The sequence below is a fragment of the Corvus moneduloides genome, chromosome 3, assembly GCF_009650955.1.
Source record: "Corvus moneduloides isolate bCorMon1 chromosome 3, bCorMon1.pri, whole genome shotgun sequence".
Classification (NCBI taxonomy): Eukaryota; Metazoa; Chordata; class Aves; order Passeriformes; family Corvidae; genus Corvus; species Corvus moneduloides.
The window spans coordinates 57369536-57389973 of record NC_045478.1 but is presented as its reverse complement, the minus strand read 5'-3'; the positions used below and the strand labels follow the sequence as shown (position 1 = coordinate 57389973).

Genomic DNA, 20438 nt, shown 5'->3' with positions numbered 1-20438 from the left:
TTTTTCAGAATTTTAAGTTTTTCTTGTGCATTCTAAAGAAAAATACTAAGCCAGAAAAATGTTCTCTTTATAAGCTTCTATAAAGAGTTGAAAGTATGATTTAATAGAATGAAAAAGGAAATTATTCTTTGCAAAGAGTTTGAGAACTGCTTGTATTTAAAATTGAAAACACGACATTTTTCAACATAGCAGTTGGCCTAAATGATGATGGATTTGTCTCAGTCAGAGTGACTCTTCATCATAAATGCCTAAAAGTGACATCACTCAACAAGATCAATTTTAAAACAATTTTAAAAACACTTGGATATGAGGGGGTTTTTTTGAAGTTTAGCAGCAGAGTATTTAAAGTGTGAGGGAAAAAAAAATAAAGTAACTAAAAACTTCTGTATGCAAAATGCCCACCAAAATAAGGTTTTAAATACCTGTGCTTTGTAGATGTGTATTAGTATGCAGTCTTGAACTAGAACGGTATTGCATTGTTCCCGGCACAGTCAGCAGTGGCATAATCTCCAGCAGTCGCATATGGCTCTGAAGCTCACAACCTACTGGTTTCAGGCAATTTTAGTTTTTGTCTGGAATCTGAAAATCTTTTAATCTCTTGTACGGCAAAAGGGAGTAACAGGGAGCTGGGATCATTCCCAGATGCTCTGCTGAATCTTCAAAGGTAGAAAGCTTTACTAACAGTACTTGGTGCATCCACTCACTGATCTATGAAAACAAATTAGTCAGGTTTTTCTGTTTCCTTTTAGCTTGTCTGTTTGCTGAAGTAGCTGTTGTTTCAGCCTACTGACTGTATTTCCTTTAGCAGAGGACAGCAGATGGTTGATTTTTTTCCACTTGAAAGATCAAGAAATGTAATAATGCGCATTGTTTCATTGTTATTGCTGTGTCCCACGCATTCCTGGAAGGTCATGCAAGAGAGAAATAATTCAACAGAGCTAAGAATATAAAGGCCTCTCTTTTTCTTTTTTCCCATTCCACTTCTTTTATTCAGAAACACCAGTAATTGTTTCGAAGTCAAGGACATATTTATGTGCAAGACCATTGCTGATGCAGCACTGAGCAGAGCAGCGGCAATTTCCTGCCTCTGAAGCTGGGCATGGTTTAACTCATGGAGCTCTAGGTTCAGTTGTTCAAATCTCCCCTGTCTCTTCAAGTCCACCCCACAAAAAACCCCAAAACCTTTGCAAGCAAGTTTGGGTTAAAAAAGAGTCCAACATGTTGAACAGAATCTAGAGGCTAGGAAATATGCCTAGGTAGTGTAGTGGGCCAACAACCGGCTGTTGGGTGTTGTGAGAAGTTCCTAACAATAACATTGTCTTGGGGCTTCATTTGTTTATATTTTTTAAGACTTTTGGAAATACTCAACTGTATTTGAAGTGTTATGGTCTGCTTTTCTTGAGCTGCTCACACTATCCTGAAATTTTATAGGCATGAGAATAGGTAAATACATGAGGCATAAAGAATAACACAGAAACACATGAATATTTTAGTGTGCTTGTTAGAAGCGCAACCATGTCGAAGTTAAAAACAGTACACGTCCAATAATTAGGCTTTTTCAGAGACAAATGCATGCTTTACTAATTCTTAGCACATTGAACATGGGTAACATTGCGCAGCCATTAACTGTTTCTTAACATTAAGGGCCAGTTGCAACTAAAACTAGAATACTTGCTGAAGGCAATTACTTCAAGACTTCACAGGAGTTAGATGTTTTTCTTCAGGTGTATCTGATTGATGTAGACTCCCCAAACCGTTAGAGTGCCAGCATACATATTTATTACCATCTCTTTAATGCACTTTCCCAGTGTAAAGGTTTTTTTTTCTTCTCCCATGGCAGTTTAAAGAAACATTGTATGCCAAAAAGGCCTTTTGTAAAATACAAAGCACTCCTGAAGGAGTGCTGGCTGGCAAGCACAAATTTTGCAGCTGCCTTTCTTTTAGTAATGGTAGAAATTCTGAAAATGTGTATTCAAGGCTCCTTGTGGGCAGAACAAAATAATTTAAGAAACCTTTTTCATTTAATTGCACGGTTGTGCTACCTTACTGCCAGGGGTTTTTCTGTTGTATTTTTTCTTTTGCGTAGGTAGGTTTTTTTATATTCATACAGCAGCTGTTCTGCATGTCTGATCACAACCTTTGCAAAACCACAGTTTAACAACTTGAAACAATCCACAGAAAACATAATCCACACTTCAGTGATGATTTCATAGTCCTCTAAAAAGTAAAAAGCCCAAGGAAAACCACTAGGATTTGACATTTAATGAAAATCTAGGAAGCAACTTTCCTCTCTCTGTCTATATTTAAACTGCTATCCACATAGCACTTTAAATTTTATTTAAGGAAGATTTGGGGTGGCGTCTGCATTCAGTATTCCTCACAAACTGACAACATCAAGCAGAAGCAGTAGAGCTGAACTTTGGAAGATGCTTTTATGGTAAGAATTTCATTAATAACAGCAGAGATCAGTAGTAGGTGTTGCACTAATAATCTCTGGGATGCTCCTGCTTCACCTCTATTCTGCTCCAAGTGTCAAGATTTCATCTTCCTTTGGAAACCTGGTTTGTGATTTTTGCTATGTGTAACTTCAATATCATGTGGGAGAGAGCAGCAATGTCAAACCTTATTTATTAAGGATCATTTTAAACTGTATTTCAAGGTAAGTAATAGAACCAGTTCTACTCCCTCCATTAGAGACTCAATGTCCCAATGCCAAACAATGTAATCTGTTAAAATTCAGTGCTGTTCAAATGATATAGTAGGGATTTTAGGTGCAACGTATTTTCATCAATAATCCCAAATAAATAAACTAAGTACCAACATTTTCCTTTCTGCACTTGGTTCCCCAGCAGCCATACAGACCACATAAAATGTTTAATTTCTCAGTGAAACTTCATGGGAAAGACCATGATCAGAAAAGTTTTCTAAAAGCTCTTGGGTGTGACCAAAGCATAATTTTTGAAGCAAGTTAATATGCTAATGAAGGATAAAGTTGTGCATGCACACAAGTGCATTGTATTTAGAATTGTGAAGGAATACAAGTTTAGAGATCTACCTCACCAAAAGCATTTAGGGATCACTTCAAAGAGTTGGACTTAATGATCCTTATGGTTCCCTTTCAACTTGAGATATTTTGTGATTTTGTGTTCCATAGAAAAGGAACAACCTGCATAATATGTGGTCTCGCTCATCACAAGAATGATGAAACATTTCCATATCAAGCCATAAAGAAAGAGATAGATAAAAATTACTGTTCTACTCCCTTAGGGGAGGGGGAAGGGAATGGGGGGAAGGGATTAGTGCATGCATTCCTGGGAGGTACATTGAAATAGCCATTGGAATATACCACAAACACTACTCAAATACTTGCACAAAAACCATTTTATTATGAATGCAATGCAGATATAGATTTTTTTTTTTTTTCTTTTTAATCTGAGGTGCTTATATAAACAGACCCATGCTGGCTGAATGACAGTCAGTCTTCAGGGCATGACAGTGGCTGGACACCCTTCAGCTCCAAAGCTTTGCTAAAGTTAATCTCTTGAGGTTTTGCAGTACCCTTGGTGAGCTTCAGAAATCGAACACATCCTTTAAAACGGATATTAGTCGTCAGCCCAAACTGGATCACACCATCTGAAGGAGGGAAAAAAATTAAAAAGTAATTACTTTAGTTTGAATTGATACTTAATTTTGTTCTTTGACAGTCCTGCATGAGGACAGATGTCCCCAGCAACATATGAATGTTTTATTTGCTGTATATATATATTATTAAAAAATTACAAACACTCTGAGTAAATGTCAAGAATGCTTATGTCAGATAACAATCCAGACTTCTTTTCTTTTTCCATCCTACTATGACAGTGGCAGAATCTGAACACATATAAACTGCCATTGTAACCCACGTATGCAGCTTGCTACCTACAAATGGTATACAATACACACATGCTGCCCTGCAGATATTTAACTTCTCGAGCTATTTATCCACAGAATAATAGAGGGAAAAAAAGGCCAAAATTGATTCAATTCTCAGTCCTAACATCACAAGAAAGCCAGTTCCTCAGGATGGATTTCAGATGTCATTTACAGACTGGTTTTGACAGTTTTCAAGTATTCTTTTTTTTTCCTTGCTGATAGTAAAGCCAGGGGTTGGAGTACATCTCTTTCACTAATGAAGGAGGGGATGGAAGTGAGGGTGGTTGGAGTTGGAAGCTGGAAATATTTCTCTCAACTGCTTGAAATTCATGGATTGTTTCTCAGTGTTCTTCCAAGTGAAAAAGTGGCTACAGGCGTGCACTTTGATACAAATCTATGGGATTAATAAAGTAGGAGTTGCAGAAGTAACTTTACACTTGTAGAGACTGTCTGGCCGTAGCATTATTGTGTTTCACAGAGGATAAGATGGCTGAATCCATATGTCTCTTCTTGCACAGGGAAGAGTGATACCAGGAGATGAATGCTAGCTTTTATGGGTACCCAGGAATCTACATTCTCATCCACACTATGGTGGTGAAAATTTTATCTACGCAGAAAATTCTCCATCAGCTAATTCTAACTGGTTTACAACTGTTTTGCACTATTTATGCAGCCAGGAGAAGCTTCAAGAGGACTGGAAAATACTAATACATACTAATTTTAAAAAATCCCTCATACTGTGGTTAAAATTTGTGATGCAGCTGTCTAGGTATTGGGAATATTAGAACAAATCCTGGATGAGCTAGAGTAGACAGCAAAAGAAGACTGAAGTGTTTACACGTGCAGTAGGTTTATTAAATAGTTTCTTAACTTGCCATGTGGCTGAACTCACGAATGCCCCTTCAACATGATGTAAGCGTAGGCTTGTTTTGTACAGATCGCAGTGTTACTGCAATTTGTGTCTCTCCTCTTGACACCCAGTCCAGAACGAGATAATAACTCCATCTGCAGTGTTTCTTCAGTGCTGGCTCCCATGCTAGAATCTTGTTTTGTTATAAAAAGGCTGCCACAAAGCTGTTTTCCTTCTGGCACAAAGTTGTTGGTCTTTATTGGTAGTCATTGTGACTAATGTACAACTCTCATATCTCAGTACCAAAGACAATTTTTTAAATGTTCCAAAGCTTGAGAGAGAAGGCTTTTTAGATGCACTGTATCACACATTAGAATGGGGGAAAAAGCAACTTCCAGAAAATAATTTAGGAATTAACTAACTCAGAGGTGTCTTGCCATTGACCTCAGTATGCACTAGAGTGGACACATACTGCAAACATACTTCGCTTTTTGGTTTGAAAGCTAGAGGTAAAATTTATTATAAATGCAACAAAATTGGTACTTTGCAAACATATTAACTGTATTTTCAGAAAGTAAACTGCTGTTAGAAAATTTATTGACTGTCTAAGAAGAGATGAAAACTAGCATTCATTATCAGCTTAGTGGAAGATGAAGCTTGCTACAGAGCTCAGCCCAATTCTTGATACTGTTCAATTACCTCTGCATAAAGCAAATTCTCTTGAGGGCTTCCAGAATATTGATTATCAAATGGAGATTATGGGCTTTTTTCCTTTAAAACCCAGCAGACCACAAGCAAAGGCATTAATTAGAAAGAGATGGTGTCTTCTTACCTCTCTGTGCAAGCTGTTGTTCTTATGCCTCAGTTCCTCAGGTTTTACAGGCTGATTTACACACAGTGTCCTGCCCCCTCAAGGGCATATATACATTCTTTGGTTAAAATTTGCTGTTCTTAAGTTAAATTTAAATATGCCAAATGCTGTTACTACTGCAACATGACTATTATGCTGTTACTAAACAGAAAGTTTTAAGAGGGAGGCTCTGTGTGTGTGAGCAGCAGAAGGCAGAAAGTCTGTCTGATCCCCTGTGACAGTGACTACATTTGAAATGGGGCAGGGGTATCTGTAAGAGTCTCTTATTGCAGAACTTCTTGTTCTGAAATGCAGCTGAATGCAGAAATGAGCATCCACACCAACTGATACAAAATTGGCCTGTCTTATCCATCATCTTTAGCATACTTATCCTAATTACATTTATGCCATTACCAAGGCAGCGTTACTGGAGCACAAGTAAAGCATAATTTATGTGTTGCCCACTCACCAGGATAACCTCCGACAAAGAGAGGGTCGTTTGTGTCTGCCGAGGTCGAGGCCCTGTTTGGGCTGTCAGACTCCACCTGTCTGCCATCCACAGTCAGCTCCAACCGGTGTTTGATCTTGTTTGCACGAACCTTGTGCCACTGTCCATCACACAGGCTGCCTGGTGCGTCAGGCTCATAGACACCAGAGAATCGGCCTGCACCATTGTCAACGTGAAACATCACCTGAAAAGCATGGCATAGACGTCAGCCAGCTTTCAAAACAGTCCAGTTCTTTTTGTTTGTTTGTTTCTTTTGTTTGAAGTCAACATGGTTTGACTGTACACACCAAAGCTTTAAGTTAATACCAGACCCTATGTGGATTGCTGTCCCTCTGGGATCTGGGTTGTATTGTTGAGCTAAACACAAGTGGAAATATGCAAAATTGCTCTCTAAGTTGTCATTTTCCCTTTTTTTTTGGTCTTAGTTTTAGGGTGTTTTACACCCCTCCAAAATCTTTATAGTGACAGAATAATTACTGGTTTTCTAGACTGTGATGTAAAAGATATCCACAGGAGAAATTAGTCTTATTAATGACAAAGCCTTTCCTCAAACTTCTTATATGGTCACTCATTTAAGACCTGATGTTGCACTTTTAGGAGACTCAGGTGTCACAGAATCTTTTAAAATATCTTTTAAAAGTGTAAGAGCCTCTAGATGTATGGGAAGTTGGAAGTGTTGCTCTCCTTCGAGAGCCCTGGTATTGTTCGAGACACCTTGAGATAGGGGTAGTAACCTTGCATTTAAACTACCTGTGCTGTCTAAAACAGTTGTTATGAAGAGACAAAACTGCTTTGCTACTCACTTTTCCACCTACTAATTCGATGCCAAGCCCATCCATTTTCTGGCTGCTGACTCCTAGGAGAACACCGTTCATTCGCGTTGTACGGAATTCAAATTCCACGAGCAGGTCTGTTCCCACTCTGTATGCACCAACTGGGAGAGAAAACGGGAAGCACAATAAAATGAAGATAAGCATCTAAGACATTATTCCTAATAATCATCACATAAATTGTGCTGAGAGTATGGCAAAGTAACTAAGCATTGTTAATGCACTTCATTTCATATGAAACCATGTAAATAACTTTTACAGCAATTGTGCTTAGTGCAAGACCTTGCTAAGACGTCATATAGCGTCTCCTTAGGTGAGATAACAGCAAGAGTTTCATGTACTGGTCTCACCTTGCCTCCAGCCAACAGGAGTTAGGTGAGTTTTTGAAAGCAGAATCTCCTCTTTCTCTCTCTTTTGACTATCACCAGAATTGTTGTTCATTACCTGTTTTGGCAAAGCCTGTTCCATCAAAATAAGTTCCCTTCTGTGCAGTGACAAAACATTTTCCAACGTTGAAGCTGGTAGTTGGATTATCTAGGTCAACAGGTGATTCTGTCATTTTAAAATTCCTGATGCAGCCATCAATGCTATGGAGGATCTGCAGTCAATATTTCAAACAAAATGTAAAACTATGAGAAGCAAGCCTAAAGTATGCAATCAACGAGTGCATTTTCTCTGCTTCTCTGCTGGACTTATGGAGCTGAATAAAACTTAAATTTTACATAGCTAATCCTTAATATCTGATTGTAATTGGAATCTACTCTTGGTCATACTGAGGATGAATTACATTACTTTTCAGGGATGTGATCTGAGTCACATCTATTTGGCTTAATGGAGGGGACATAAAATAATACACCGCATAATGAAACATAGCAAATTACATCAGCAATGCAGGAATTTAATGGCCTATACTTTGCCTTTTTAATTGACTAGGTTATGGGGTTTGCAAGTAGATGAAGATAGCGGCTATAGTTCTCTGGGCTGCTGGTAATTTTACTAGGTGGGTTTTTTTTTTTTTCCTTCCTTTAATCACTTTACTGTGGGCCTAATGTTGCATGGTAAGACAGAGGTAATGCAGGTAACATCTCTACCCCAATGAACAAAGCCCCTGTGTGAAGGTTGTTGACTGCACATATCTGATGACTGTGGCAGTGATCAGGGCCACTCAGTTGGCCAGAGAGGCAGGTGGAGGCAGGGAATGTGCCCATGTCTATGGAGGCTCCTGTGCAGGGTAGCAGCTCTGGTTTGGCTTCTGCAGTGGGCACACACAACTGTAACCCCCGGTGGCTGGTCTGGGCACACTTAGAACAGTGGTTTGAGTACCCATGATCCTGCCTGGGGCAGGGGCTCCTCTGGGTGTGGCCAGGGCATCCCAGTGGGACTTCTGAAAGCCACTGGCTTCTCCTCCAGAGCTCTCCCTTCCTTTCTCCCTCCAAGGTCTGCAGAAGCTGCATTTTGGTTCTCAGATTCAGACAGAGGCTTTGATCTTTGACTTAAAGAGTTAGGAAAACCTATCCCTGATACCAGTGGGAGCGAGGAAAATGATAGAACATGCACTTTGAGGAAGAAAAAGAAGATATATTCATAAGCAGTGCAGTAGAAAGGAGGAAAATAAACATCAGTGTAAAAAATTCAGCCTAGAAATATGTACAAATACAAAAAGGATAAAGGCACACCTGCAGAGAGAACTCTTGACTCTGCACACTACCTCGTCTAACAATATTCTGACTTATAATTAGAAAGAATTTCTAAGAAGTTATTTTCTTGTAAATCAAAGCTGTATGTACTGTGAAATTATATAGCTTATTACAGCTAATATACCTTACAATATTTTCACGAAAACTTGAGCAATATCAGTGAATAAATTCAGTTCTGAGCTGAACAATGCTTTCTCTCAGATTCTTCAAAAATAGACTTTTTTGTAATTTCTACGTAAAAGTCATCTCCAGATCAACAAGTTTTGTTATCAAAAAAGAGAAATGCCAGAAAACAAAACAAATCTTCACTGCAAGAATAAATCACAGAAATGCAAGATTTGTAGACAATTCAATAACATTCTCTAACTTGACAATTTTCTCTTCCCTATGGAAAAGCAGATCTGGTTATACTCTAGCATGGTAACAGGTAGTATGACCTCTATTTCTGAGAGCAGAGCTTTGAGTGCTTGAAATGTGACATTTGCTTAAGCTAAACAAGTGGGTATCAGTCTTCTACACTGAAAAGGAAGCAAACTCACCTATGGTTACATAATGGATTACTGTCTAAAAAGGCTAATGTGTGTTTAGAAGAAAGCCCTAACACATCCTTTCAACTTGGTTTGCTTCAGAGCCTCTACATGAAGCTACAACACAGCACTATCTCATACATCGTGGTGTATTTTACTGAGCATGACTGGAAGGCAAGCACTGGTTTTTACATGACATTTGAAGCCACAGCTTCATTTAAATCCCAAAGCACTTAAGACTGTCAGGACCTGACACGACTCTTATTGCCAGACTGAGCCATTTATCTGCACGGGTTCCCTCCATTACCTCTGACAAATAGCAGTAGGTAAAGACTTAGTGTTATCTTTCTCCTTAGATTAATATTTGTAAATTGCAGATATATTTCGAAGAGCATGATTTGATACTACTAGGAATTATATGCTGTGGGTAGTTAAGTATTGCTTTTGGTTTTCAGTGCCTCAGATTTGGTTTGGTGAATCCAAACGATCAGTAGATTTGCCTCAGTTTGGGCTTTCTGCACAATCTATTATTTACTAAGAAACATGATGTTACAGGTCTGTTTTCTTTATGGAATACAACTCTCAGATGTAGAGTGGTTACTCATCCCCTTCATTCCCTATCCATCAGTCAATACAGGGACTTCAGCAGGGTCTAGGAATTCCTTTTCTGTATTTATTTCCTCCACCCAAAGAAGGGACTCTTGCTTGTCTACAGACTGGTATTTTCCATTCCATAAACATCTTGGTACAATGGTATTTACACATGTGCAGCTTCTTTGGGAGTCTGTTTTGTTTCTTTACCAGATTTGTGCTTTGCCTCCTCTTTATGGATTCTCTGTATCTACCCAGGATGAACCCAGACATAGCTCCTACTGACATTTCATTTTTTGTGTGTCTGAACTGTGCTGTGCTAGATGCCAAATTAGTTGTTTGCTGTAATTAAATTCACTCATGTTCTGGGTTCTGCTTTGAAAGAACCCTCTGCACAGAGAGCAAAAGAAAGCATGGAAGATGTTTGTCTCCCATTCTGATACTGGTGTTATCTTGGAGGTTGGAAGTGAATTGGTGAGGTGACTAGGATGGAGTTGTGCAGACAGATGCAGTAAATGGTCTGGGTGAGAGAATACAGTGTTCTTAGTTAACTCTACAAAATTTAGGCCAAAATGATATTTATTTCCCTGGGCTCTTTGTCATCTTCAATGTCAGCATGGAAGCCATGCATTTGAACCAAAACAGTGATAAATTGATATACACACATTTAATTTGGAAACAGAAAGAGGACTTTCATGGCCTTCCTTCAAAACACCCTCTCTTCTCTTTTAGAAATAGCAACACAAAACTGATTATTACAGTAAGCAGCAGTACTACTGGGTACTCTGTCCAGGGTAATTTTGGCTTCTGCTGCTCCTTCTAGGAGATCCTTTCACTGTTTATTAGCATTTGCTGCTAGATTAATTACAGCCAAAAGACAGGGCAAGTGGTATGCAGGAACCTATACTCTAGCTGTGCAGTGATCCAAGTAGATACAAGTGTATGGAACTTTCTGCTTTTCCAAGAAAGTAAATAACTGCTATTTCAGAAAACCCCTTTTTTTTTTGCATTAACTGGATTCTGAGTCAGATCTTTCCACTGAAAGAATGTTGTGTACCTCCACTAGAGTCCATTTTATCCATATTCTTGAGCAGTCTGAGGGAAAAGCAAGACCAAATAAAACTGGAAGACACTGGTACCAATCAAGACATAAGGCATGTAAGGTAACTTGAACAAACTTGCTTACCGGACCAATTCTCCTGGTTGTGTAGTTAATGGGCAACCCTCCCACATACAGCATTCCTACAACATCCAGTATATCAGCCTTCTTGGGGCTCACAGTCCTGTTAGAAACACCATCTACTATGAGGTTTCCTTCTTGCTTGATTCGACTTACTTTTATCTAGAAAGACACAAAAATGCAACACAATTACAGGTAGCTTTCTGACAACCAAGCATTTCCAGATCGTAACTACTCTTACAGTCCAAAAGATATAGCAATACATGAGAAAGTAGCAGGGGTGGTTACAGAAGTACCATGGCAGCAACTGTGGATAATATTTATGGACAAAGCCCCTGAGCGAGGTTTTGTGCCAGCATCTGACTGTGTGTTAATTGCATCTGGGTCAGTAGGCATCATGACAATTGTTTATTAGAATTACTGAAAAGACTTGAGATTCCTTTAAAATGCTTCATTGTTATGTTATAACAGGCATGGCACAGTATTTTTTTTTTCCTGGAATCAGACAGCAATTTTAAGTAGTGAGAAGAGATAAGTACTTCAGAATAAATGCTGAATGTATGGCACCGGTCGCAAATCTTTATAGCAGCACATGTTTGCAGACAATATTGGGTTTATGATTCCACTAGCTTGGACATGCCTCAGATCATAGTTCATGCTAGAGTAAATATAATACCAACTACGTTCTGTTGGTATTTCGGCTTCTGTTCAGACAAATGGACTGTGAATAGCATGGAAGGAGTGCAGTTGCTGAAGAGCTGAGGAAATTCGAGGCCAATGTCTTTCCAAAAGTCTATATTTAAATCTATACAAATCAGTATAATAATGGTTCTGCATAAAAAGGGGGATAAATGCAAAATGCATCATGCATGCTAGCAGATTTCTAAACAGCACAGTAGTTCGCTCACCAGAATAGCAAAGAGAGACAAATAGCATTTTTTGGCTTTTCTTTAACATGGCTGCTCCTGCTCCAGTGTGGCAGTGTACCTGTCATGCAGTGGGAATCACTGAACACTGACAAGGGCGGAATGAAGGTGAGGGCCTGAACCTGGTGTTTACAGGCAACTGCAAATTTGAGACAGATAACTACACCTTGGGCAGAAGGAAGATTAGATGAGTGAGACATGAGCTGGGAATAGACATTCTTACAGAGGACCTAAACAGACAGCAGGATAGCAGCAGCACCAAGTGGCTTCTGTAGGCCTGATGGAAATGTTTTAACTCAAATCATTCCAAATGGGGAAAAGGTTGTCACTAAAAGGATTATTTTAAGGAGAAGCCCCTGCTTTCTCAGAAAAAAAGACTATGGCCTTTTCCTAAAACCCCTGCCTTTCCTCCTCCCGTTCTGAAAAATTTTTTGTGCTTTTTGGGAACTGTGACTTTGTCTCTATTCTCCGCTATAGAAACAGGATCTACAAAAAGGGTCCCCCCTCTTGTGGAGTGTCAAGCTGTATGCCCAACGAGCACAATCTTCCATTAAGAAATATATGCTCCATTTAGTTCCCTTAGAATAAAAAGAAAATGGCTAAAAAAGCAAAAGTATCTTCTGCGTGTGCAGAGGGAGTAGCAGAATGGGGCCTTGGTCTACTGCCAGTGCTCCCAGGCATTATATGAAAGAGATAAATGATTACTACAACCTCATTTTTTCCCTTTATGAAATACCTTGGTGTAGAGCAGTTGCTATCATCAAAAAGTTCATGACTAAAAATCTCGTGAAAATAAAAATCCTGGAGAACAGAGTGGGAATGAGGCAATTAAAGTGTAAGAGAAAATGCAATTAGATTTTTTTTCTCATTTGGGGATGAGATGTGGATGCTGAATTTCTAAATATCTGTACAAAATTCAATGTAACTTACAGTATATAAATTCAACACCTAGTTACATGTGTACTTTTCTTCTCTAACAGTGCCTTCCAGCATGTCACCTAATGAATATACTGTGTGTCTGTTGTCCTGGGCCCAGTAAATAGTGAATTTCATGGTTGTGATATTATTCCTTCTCTTAGCATCCAAATGCCACAGGTATTGCATATAAGGCTCCCTCTCATAAAGTCACAGAAGGTGCTGCCAAATACATCCATGAATATAATATTTATTCCCTACTGAATTAATAATCCAGGGAAGGTTTACTTACATGTTACTTTTTTTTTCCTTTTGTTCTTAGCACTCTGATTTAACAATGACATTATTAATGTAGAAACAACTGGTGTTAATGATGTATTCCATCATTGTGAGCTGATACTCACATGAGCCCTATTAAGCAGGAAGGAACATTTTCTGCAGTTCTTTACTATATATGGGTCATATTTTAAATATGTTCAGAAATATGTGTTTCCTGAAGGATAAATTTCTGTGTACCAGTGCATCTGACACAAATTTTGCTAGATGTTTTTTTTTCCCCAGAAAATTCTAGTTGTAAAGTTTGGCTTGTGTGGACTACATTTTGCAAATATCTTAAGGCAAAACAAAGCTCACTCTTACCATTACAAAGAATAATTTAGAATTCGAGACTATTATACCTGGTGCCACTGGCCATCATTTATTTTGTTGAAAATCACTGTGCTGGTGTTTCCACTCCCCAGATCATAACTGAAGTAAGGCAGACCATTCTTTATCTGAACTGTAGCAAAATCAGCATGGTTGATGCGGGCCATATAAAACAGCAAGCCAGAATCAGCTGTTGTTCGGACTTCAAATTCAATTGTAAGCCTAGAAATCAAACAAACAGGAAATAGTAAAAAAAGAAAATATATTTGGAGTCCGGTACTAGACAAATTCAGCTGCTTTACCTTTTTGTGGTTTTTTCTAAAAAAATTTTATACAGCTAGTGGCCAATTTTACTTGTCCGTTAGAGCTCAAGAAAAATAATCCGGTTGCATGCAAATTGGATTTCACACGTATCTGATCCCTGACATGTAAGCATTCATCAGTTCCTTTGCTGTGCAGACACAAAACTACAATCTTGGCATAGAATTTCAAGATATAATTCTCAGCTGCAGCTGTAGCAGCTAGAAAATCCCAGCGCTTGTAAAATTCCAGCAGCATTACCCATCATCCACACACATAATGCTCACACAGAGGAGAGAGCTGTAGTGACAGCTGGCAAATGTTGAGTTTCTAATGAGTTGTATTGCCTGAAGACAGGTTGCAAAACTTTTAAAGATGCAGAGAGAAGAGTTTACAATGAGGATATAAAACACTTATTCTGATCTCTCCTAAGAGAAAACGAGGCTGTGTCTGAGCAAACCTGCTGACCCTTTGGACAGAATGGTAATGTTGAGAACCTCCTCTACAGCAAAGAACCTGTGAAGAAATTATTTAGATTCTCTAATGCTAAGGCAACACATCACTAACCTTGCTCAAGCTGAGCTGCAAATTCAGTACCTGAAAGCAGCTGATAATAAAAATGTGAAAAATCATTGCATAAAACTGATCAGACCAGGATCATTCCTAGTTTTCTAGGATTAGCATATGCGGTACAACATCTTTATAGGGATAAATGAGGCTAACAGATTTGGAAACTATAAGCAGTGAAATTGCTTAGTGGTGTGACATGGCACATTTGTTAATGACCATGTGTCTTCAGAGCAAAAATGAATAACTAACAAGGTCTAGCTTCACAAATCCATTGAAAAAAGCTGCACTTCTACAAACAGTTCATGGAATTCCTTTGCATGTCAACATCTATATGTATATGTTGTTATACTTTGGGGTGGCGATGTCATTTTTCCTGTTTACTGTGCAAGCTTGACCTTAACTATTGGGGGAAAAGGGAAAGAAGTTTTGCTTATTGAAAGAAATTATCAAGTTACTGAACAAAAAACCTTTTTTCTGAAAAAGCAATCTGTGAAGTCAGTTGCATGACCTGGTTCCATTATTCTGTTTGATTTTTAGCAAATCAGTCTGGGATCTGTGTGTGCCCAAACCTTTACAAACAAAGAGGTAAATTGTTTCTATGAGAGCTACTTAGGTGGGCACTTGATTGCCTAGATTTCATGCTTTAATGCTTTTTGACGTTTGCTTAATGAAATTGATTAGTCATGGGATGTGATCTTTTTCAGATTATGTCCATACTTTTGGGAGATGCCTTTGACAGAATTAGGAGGGGCATTTTGTTTTGAAATTTTTCCATCAAAACTCACTGCTGAAACAAACAACATACCTGTTTTTCACTTTGGTGTCATCAAATGCAACTGCAATGTGGCTGTTCCTTGAAAGACCAAATTGCTTGCCACCTTCTAAAATGGATGGTTCTGTGTCAGTAGCACAGGAATCCTGCAAAATAGACAGCAATCATACAAACTTCATATTTTGTATCTGTATCTGTGCATATGCTGGCAGTCTTCCAGCTGCTCAGGACTGAGAATATTGTACTTAATCTAGAGACTGGCCCTGCAATTTTCCAGTGTGCTGATGTCTCATCACACCAGCTAAAGTTATAAACCAGTATGACAGGAACTTGGAGTAAAAGCAGAGCTCATTAAGCTGGCTGTAAAAGCAAATAAAAGTAATATATGAACATTGCTGCTTTCATGCTTTCACCAGTGGACATTTACAAGAGTCTTAAGTGATTTCCAGGCAGCTCAGTGTACCCTTAGCTCACATAACTGAGTTTCACGCAGTAGGATTCCCTCTTACAGAAATGAAGCAAGAATTCAAGTTTTAAAGGGATGTTTTGTTGTCAACTTGAAATCTAGTAACCTTAAAAATAATGAGTTAAAAGTAGTTTCAGATCCTGCAGCTGTCAATGAGTCCTTCATTTTACTTCCTTATATTGTTTTACAACTGTATTCTTAGCTTAATGTGCTGTTGTTTCCCCCGGTGCTGTTGAAAGGCCCCCACAAACAATCAGGGAATCCAAATAACTCCTGGATAGATGTAACAACTGTTTAACTCCCCAGCTGTCTAATGTAGAGACATTACCCAGGTTGTAAAGAAAGAAACCCCTCCCTGTCGTTCCACTTCTATTAATCTTGAAGTGGTGCAACAATGCAAGGTAAAATATCTTCTGTCCACTATAATTTTCTCCTTTTAATTTCACCAGGTCTTTTAATCTCTGGTATACAAGCTCTTGTATGGGGGTGCCTGGGGCAATGCGAGACCATGGTAATTACCAGCTTCTACTCATGTCTGGCTTTTGCCTCCCACTGAGAGTATTGTGAAGAAACTACTCAAAGGATCTAAATCAACACAATATCAGACAATACCGCTGGGAAAGAAACAAACTTTGATAGCTGCAAGCTCTGTTTTTAAGCACTGTGGCTGCTATCATTTTGGATTGGTGACAGTCTCTTATTTGAACCCTGACTCAGCAGGGACCTGCAAAGCACAAGGTGCGGTGCCTTGCTGACAGAGTTCTTTCTCTGAAACAGTTTGAAAATGTCGTGAGTGACTTAAGCACTGAGATTTCAACTGCAAAGAGGAAATTTCTTGCCCCCTGCCACTCAGTTTTTCAGTAATATTTTTTGCTTTCACACGTCACAAAAATCTTCATAACAGTGTAGAGGACTTCTAAAATATAGTTTTACATAATGAATACTCTGGTTTGAATATGACAGAGTAGAACGCCACGCATTATGACAAGAACAATTGATACATCAATATGCAACAGAGGGAAAAAACAGGGAAAATTCACCAGGACCAAGCAAGGTTATGAATGTATGACACCAGTCTTCCAGTGATCATCAAAAAGAAAAAAAAAAAAAAACTCCCATGATGCAGGGTAAAATTTCGAATTATTTTAAGCTTTACGGGCTTATCTAGAGATCTAACAACTAAGTTAATCACAATACTATGCATATAATACCTTCAATTACATTTGAGCTTGCTGAAACTTGAAGATAGGGAATAACAACTGGTACTGGAAGGGATTGGAAAATACACACACACATCTTTCTCTGGCATGCTTTTACATTTTACATGGTAAAAGAATATATTCTGACTGTAAATTTAATCCTAGACTAATATATGTTAGTAAAGGGTCTGACCCTGACACAAGCTGCTCCCCAGCATCAGTAAACACTGCAGTTTTTCTTCATTCCAGCAGGATGACTGTAAGAAAGGGCAAGGAGTGTGGGAGAGTGTCCAACACACCATTGTGGTTGGAATCATAGCATACACTGATTATTTACTAATAACTACTTATAATAGTAAGCATTCATCAGGCTGACATGGAACAGTCAGCAAAAGGAAAAAAAAAATCAGTAGGGCATGTTTAAAAAACTTCCATACTTTATTCACAGCCCCGTGTCTGCTTTTATCTAAGGACAGCCAGCTTTACAGCTTTCGCAAGACTGTGCACTAAGCATGGATCATCAACCTGTATTAAAATATCTCAGCTTTGTTTTCTTGCCTAATGGCCTTAATGTGTCCTGGCTGCTTAATAGTCTCCCATATTACACGAGTGCCTGAACTCTTCAGCTGCACTTTACTTTGGTCTTGTAAGATGTCAGGGACTTAACTGGTAGGTCAAGAAGCTCGGGTATGGCAGTGGGAATGAAGAACAGAGGAGGCCACTGGTGGACTGTCACACATTCTCCATATTCTCATTTGCTGTATTAGTAATTACAAAGAAAGCAATTAGTAGAAAGAGCACTGAAGCAGTCCCCACAGTTCACTGAATACTGTTAATAGCACAATGCAGAAATGCATGGATCAGAAGAGAGAGGTACCGTCATGGAGTCAAAGGCAGAAGTAACGCTGGCGCTCCTCATTTCAGCAGCAAGCGAACCCTGAGAAGCAGGGAATAACGTGAGGCAGAAGTAGCAGATACCCAGTGTTGAGGAACATTTTGGCATCCATAGCAAGCAGCAGCAGACTGGTGGCTGGTGTATTTCCCAACTGTCCTACTTACGAATCTTTTCTTGCTTTTAGTACAGGGAAGGTTTTTTTCTCATTTGGGATTCAACTGCCCACCCCTTTGACATGCAGATGGATGTATGTAGGTAAAAAAGCTCCTAAAAGGACTTAAATAGACCATGTACCTTATTTAAGCCTCCTATGTGAAAATACTTTTTTCTGCTGTACATTTTCCCTTCTACACTGAGATACCGTATAATTTACTGTCATATGAGGGCCGTCTCATATGAGTGCTACCTCATCACCAGACTGTAGTTACTTTGTTGCAACAGTCCCCTGAAAAATACTTTGAAGAACTACTAATATCAATGTAACAGCTATCCAAAAGCTTGCCTTATTTAAAATAGTTTCAAGTCTTCAGCATACTAAAACAGTTTCATTATTTTCAAGAGAGAAGTGGAGTAATGGTGCTTTATTTAGATTTTTATTTCGAATTCCTGTTTTAAATTAGCACTGCTCTAGATACGTGATATACACAACTCACATTGTTACAAAGGGACTAGTTTCTGATATTAATGAGTAGACCTATTCCTCTCAATTTTGCTATTTTAAAAGTTAGTGTTTATAATCTTAGGAAGTGTACACTTGCTCTTTCATGCTCTTCTGTGGTTTGCTTTTTGTTTTATTTATAAGGCTTGATCAAGGGATACTATGACTGCATTCCTTCACAATAGTGACCATTAAACTGGATAATCTTTTTTACCTTGTTGTTGCCTGGTTCCTTATCTTTCTATAGTAGCCTTACTGTACTGCAAATTTGCTTTAAACTCCAAACAGAAAAGCTGCACTGGAGCCCTGGTGCTACAACTACTCCACCTTGTGGGAACGAACCACAACCGCTTCCCTAGAGCATTGAGAGGCCAGTGTTTGTAACTGTGGGGCTCGGGATACGGTAATAACTGAGATGGAGCTTGTCTGTCTTGAACCCAAGGCTCCCATTTCCAGGTACGTGATGTGGAGATTTCAGTAGTGCCTGACAAGTCCTTCTAGATAAAGCTGTGCCATAGATACCTGGCCAACAAAGGTGGTCACATATTTCAAACAGAATTTCGGTTCTTAACTTCTCAAAACGATCTTATTATTGAAGTGTAAATTCCAATGCTCCTAACTGGGGAACGTGCAGTCTTTTCACACCATTTTGAAGCCTCACTCACACTGAACTATAGCCTGCATAAACCTGCTGGCTGTATTCAGGTCTAACAAAATACAAATAATTTTCCTCTCAAAAATATCTTCCAGTGTATATATTATTGATTTTAGTATTCAGATGTGTCAACATATGTTCTGTGAACAGTAAAATGTTGCATCAATCTACAAAACTACTACACTTGTGAGAGAAGAAGTTTTGTCCTTAAATTTTGTTGTATAAGACTGCTTGCCACTATGTAGCTGTTTATTTCTGGTAACAACAGTTGAGCTCAATTTAGCAGAGACTGGGGTTTCATTTTGTAATTCTCCTGACTAAAGTTACAAAATAGCAGTAGAGGAATTGCCATATCAAATAGGCCTCCTGGTTTATCTTTTTCTTCATCCTGTCACTGACAAGGCTGTTATCATATGCATCAGAGAACAGCACAAGAAATATCGTAATGAAATGGATTTCCCATGGGAAAATTTCCCTTCCAAACCCAAGCAGATATTGCTTGGCTTACATCCTGAAGTGTAAGGGTTTATGGCAAAGCATGCAAGCCAAAGAGAATTCTAAACCTATATCGTTCTTTAAATTACTGTTGTGATAATCCAAGCAAATTTTATCTACCAGTTTTCCATTATCTACAGGTTTTACTGACCTGCAACAAGGTGTTTCATGTACAGAATCATGCTGAATTGTTACTATTTTTGCGGCAAAGTGCTTCATTATTCCTGATGAATAGCCTTTCAATTTTGCCTGGAAATAGAAATTTTTCAAACTCTACCTGACTGAAGTGATTCATACTTACAAGTGCTGATGATAGAGATGGTGTTGGAGGAGGAGAAGCAGGAGGGATTCTTGGCCCTTCTTTCTCCCCATTAGTGTCTGGTTCAGGTTGGACCAGAACTGTTGCACGAGTTGGTTTATCTTCATCCTCAGGTGGCCTAACTTCTGGTTCTAGTGTGGGACATCGGCCAATATCTGCATTTTCAAAGGAGACGGGTTGAGCAAAGTCCATAGGGCTGAGAACACATAAAAAGAGTGATGTCTGTTATTAGTTTTTCTGCCTTTTTACCACCCTTTTATAAAGAACAGCTACATGCTGCAGTGTAATTTCACTTCACAGGATACAAAAGCCAGGACTCATCCCATCCTGTACAGGTAGGTACAGGTAGAGAAATGGGACACTTCAACTAGAGGCAATAGTGACCATCGGTTTTTCTTCCTACAGTCAGTGCAAAGAGACAGGCATCCCCTTTGGCAAACTTTACAGGCCTATGTAGTTTCAGTGGTATTGCAGAGAAGTCCTTTACTCTGATGTGGAGTGATAAAATCCTAATTTAGGTACTTCAGATATATGAAAGGAAGATTTAGATGGAAACTTTCTATAGAGGCTTTATTTTATTCATCATTGCCTTTCCTTTTACTCAAATGTTCCTTCCAGATTACTGCACTTTCCACAAAGTAAATTGATTCCCATGGTGGTTCTCAGAATTTTGACTTC

The 20438-nt window shown here is 38.8% G+C and overlaps 1 protein-coding gene across 3 annotated transcripts in view; it reads right to left on the bottom strand.

Annotated features, from left to right (window-relative positions):
• Positions 1-1483: 1483 nt before the first annotated feature.
• LAMA2 (laminin subunit alpha 2) overlaps positions 1484-20438 on the bottom strand; it is a 346447-nt gene continuing 327492 nt past the window's right edge. For all 3 annotated transcript variants that reach the window (XM_032101660.1, XM_032101662.1, XM_032101661.1), the window contains 8 exons: positions 19743-19956; positions 15107-15219; positions 13464-13653; positions 10952-11107; positions 7395-7548; positions 6924-7054; positions 6082-6304; positions 1484-3633 (listed from right to left, as the gene is read on the bottom strand). In XM_032101660.1, coding sequence (XP_031957551.1) covers positions 3476-3633; positions 6082-6304; positions 6924-7054; positions 7395-7548; positions 10952-11107; positions 13464-13653; positions 15107-15219; positions 19743-19956 — 1339 coding nt within the window. In that variant the 3' untranslated portion in view covers positions 1484-3475. The remainder of the gene's footprint in view (positions 3634-6081; positions 6305-6923; positions 7055-7394; positions 7549-10951; positions 11108-13463; positions 13654-15106; positions 15220-19742; positions 19957-20438) is intronic.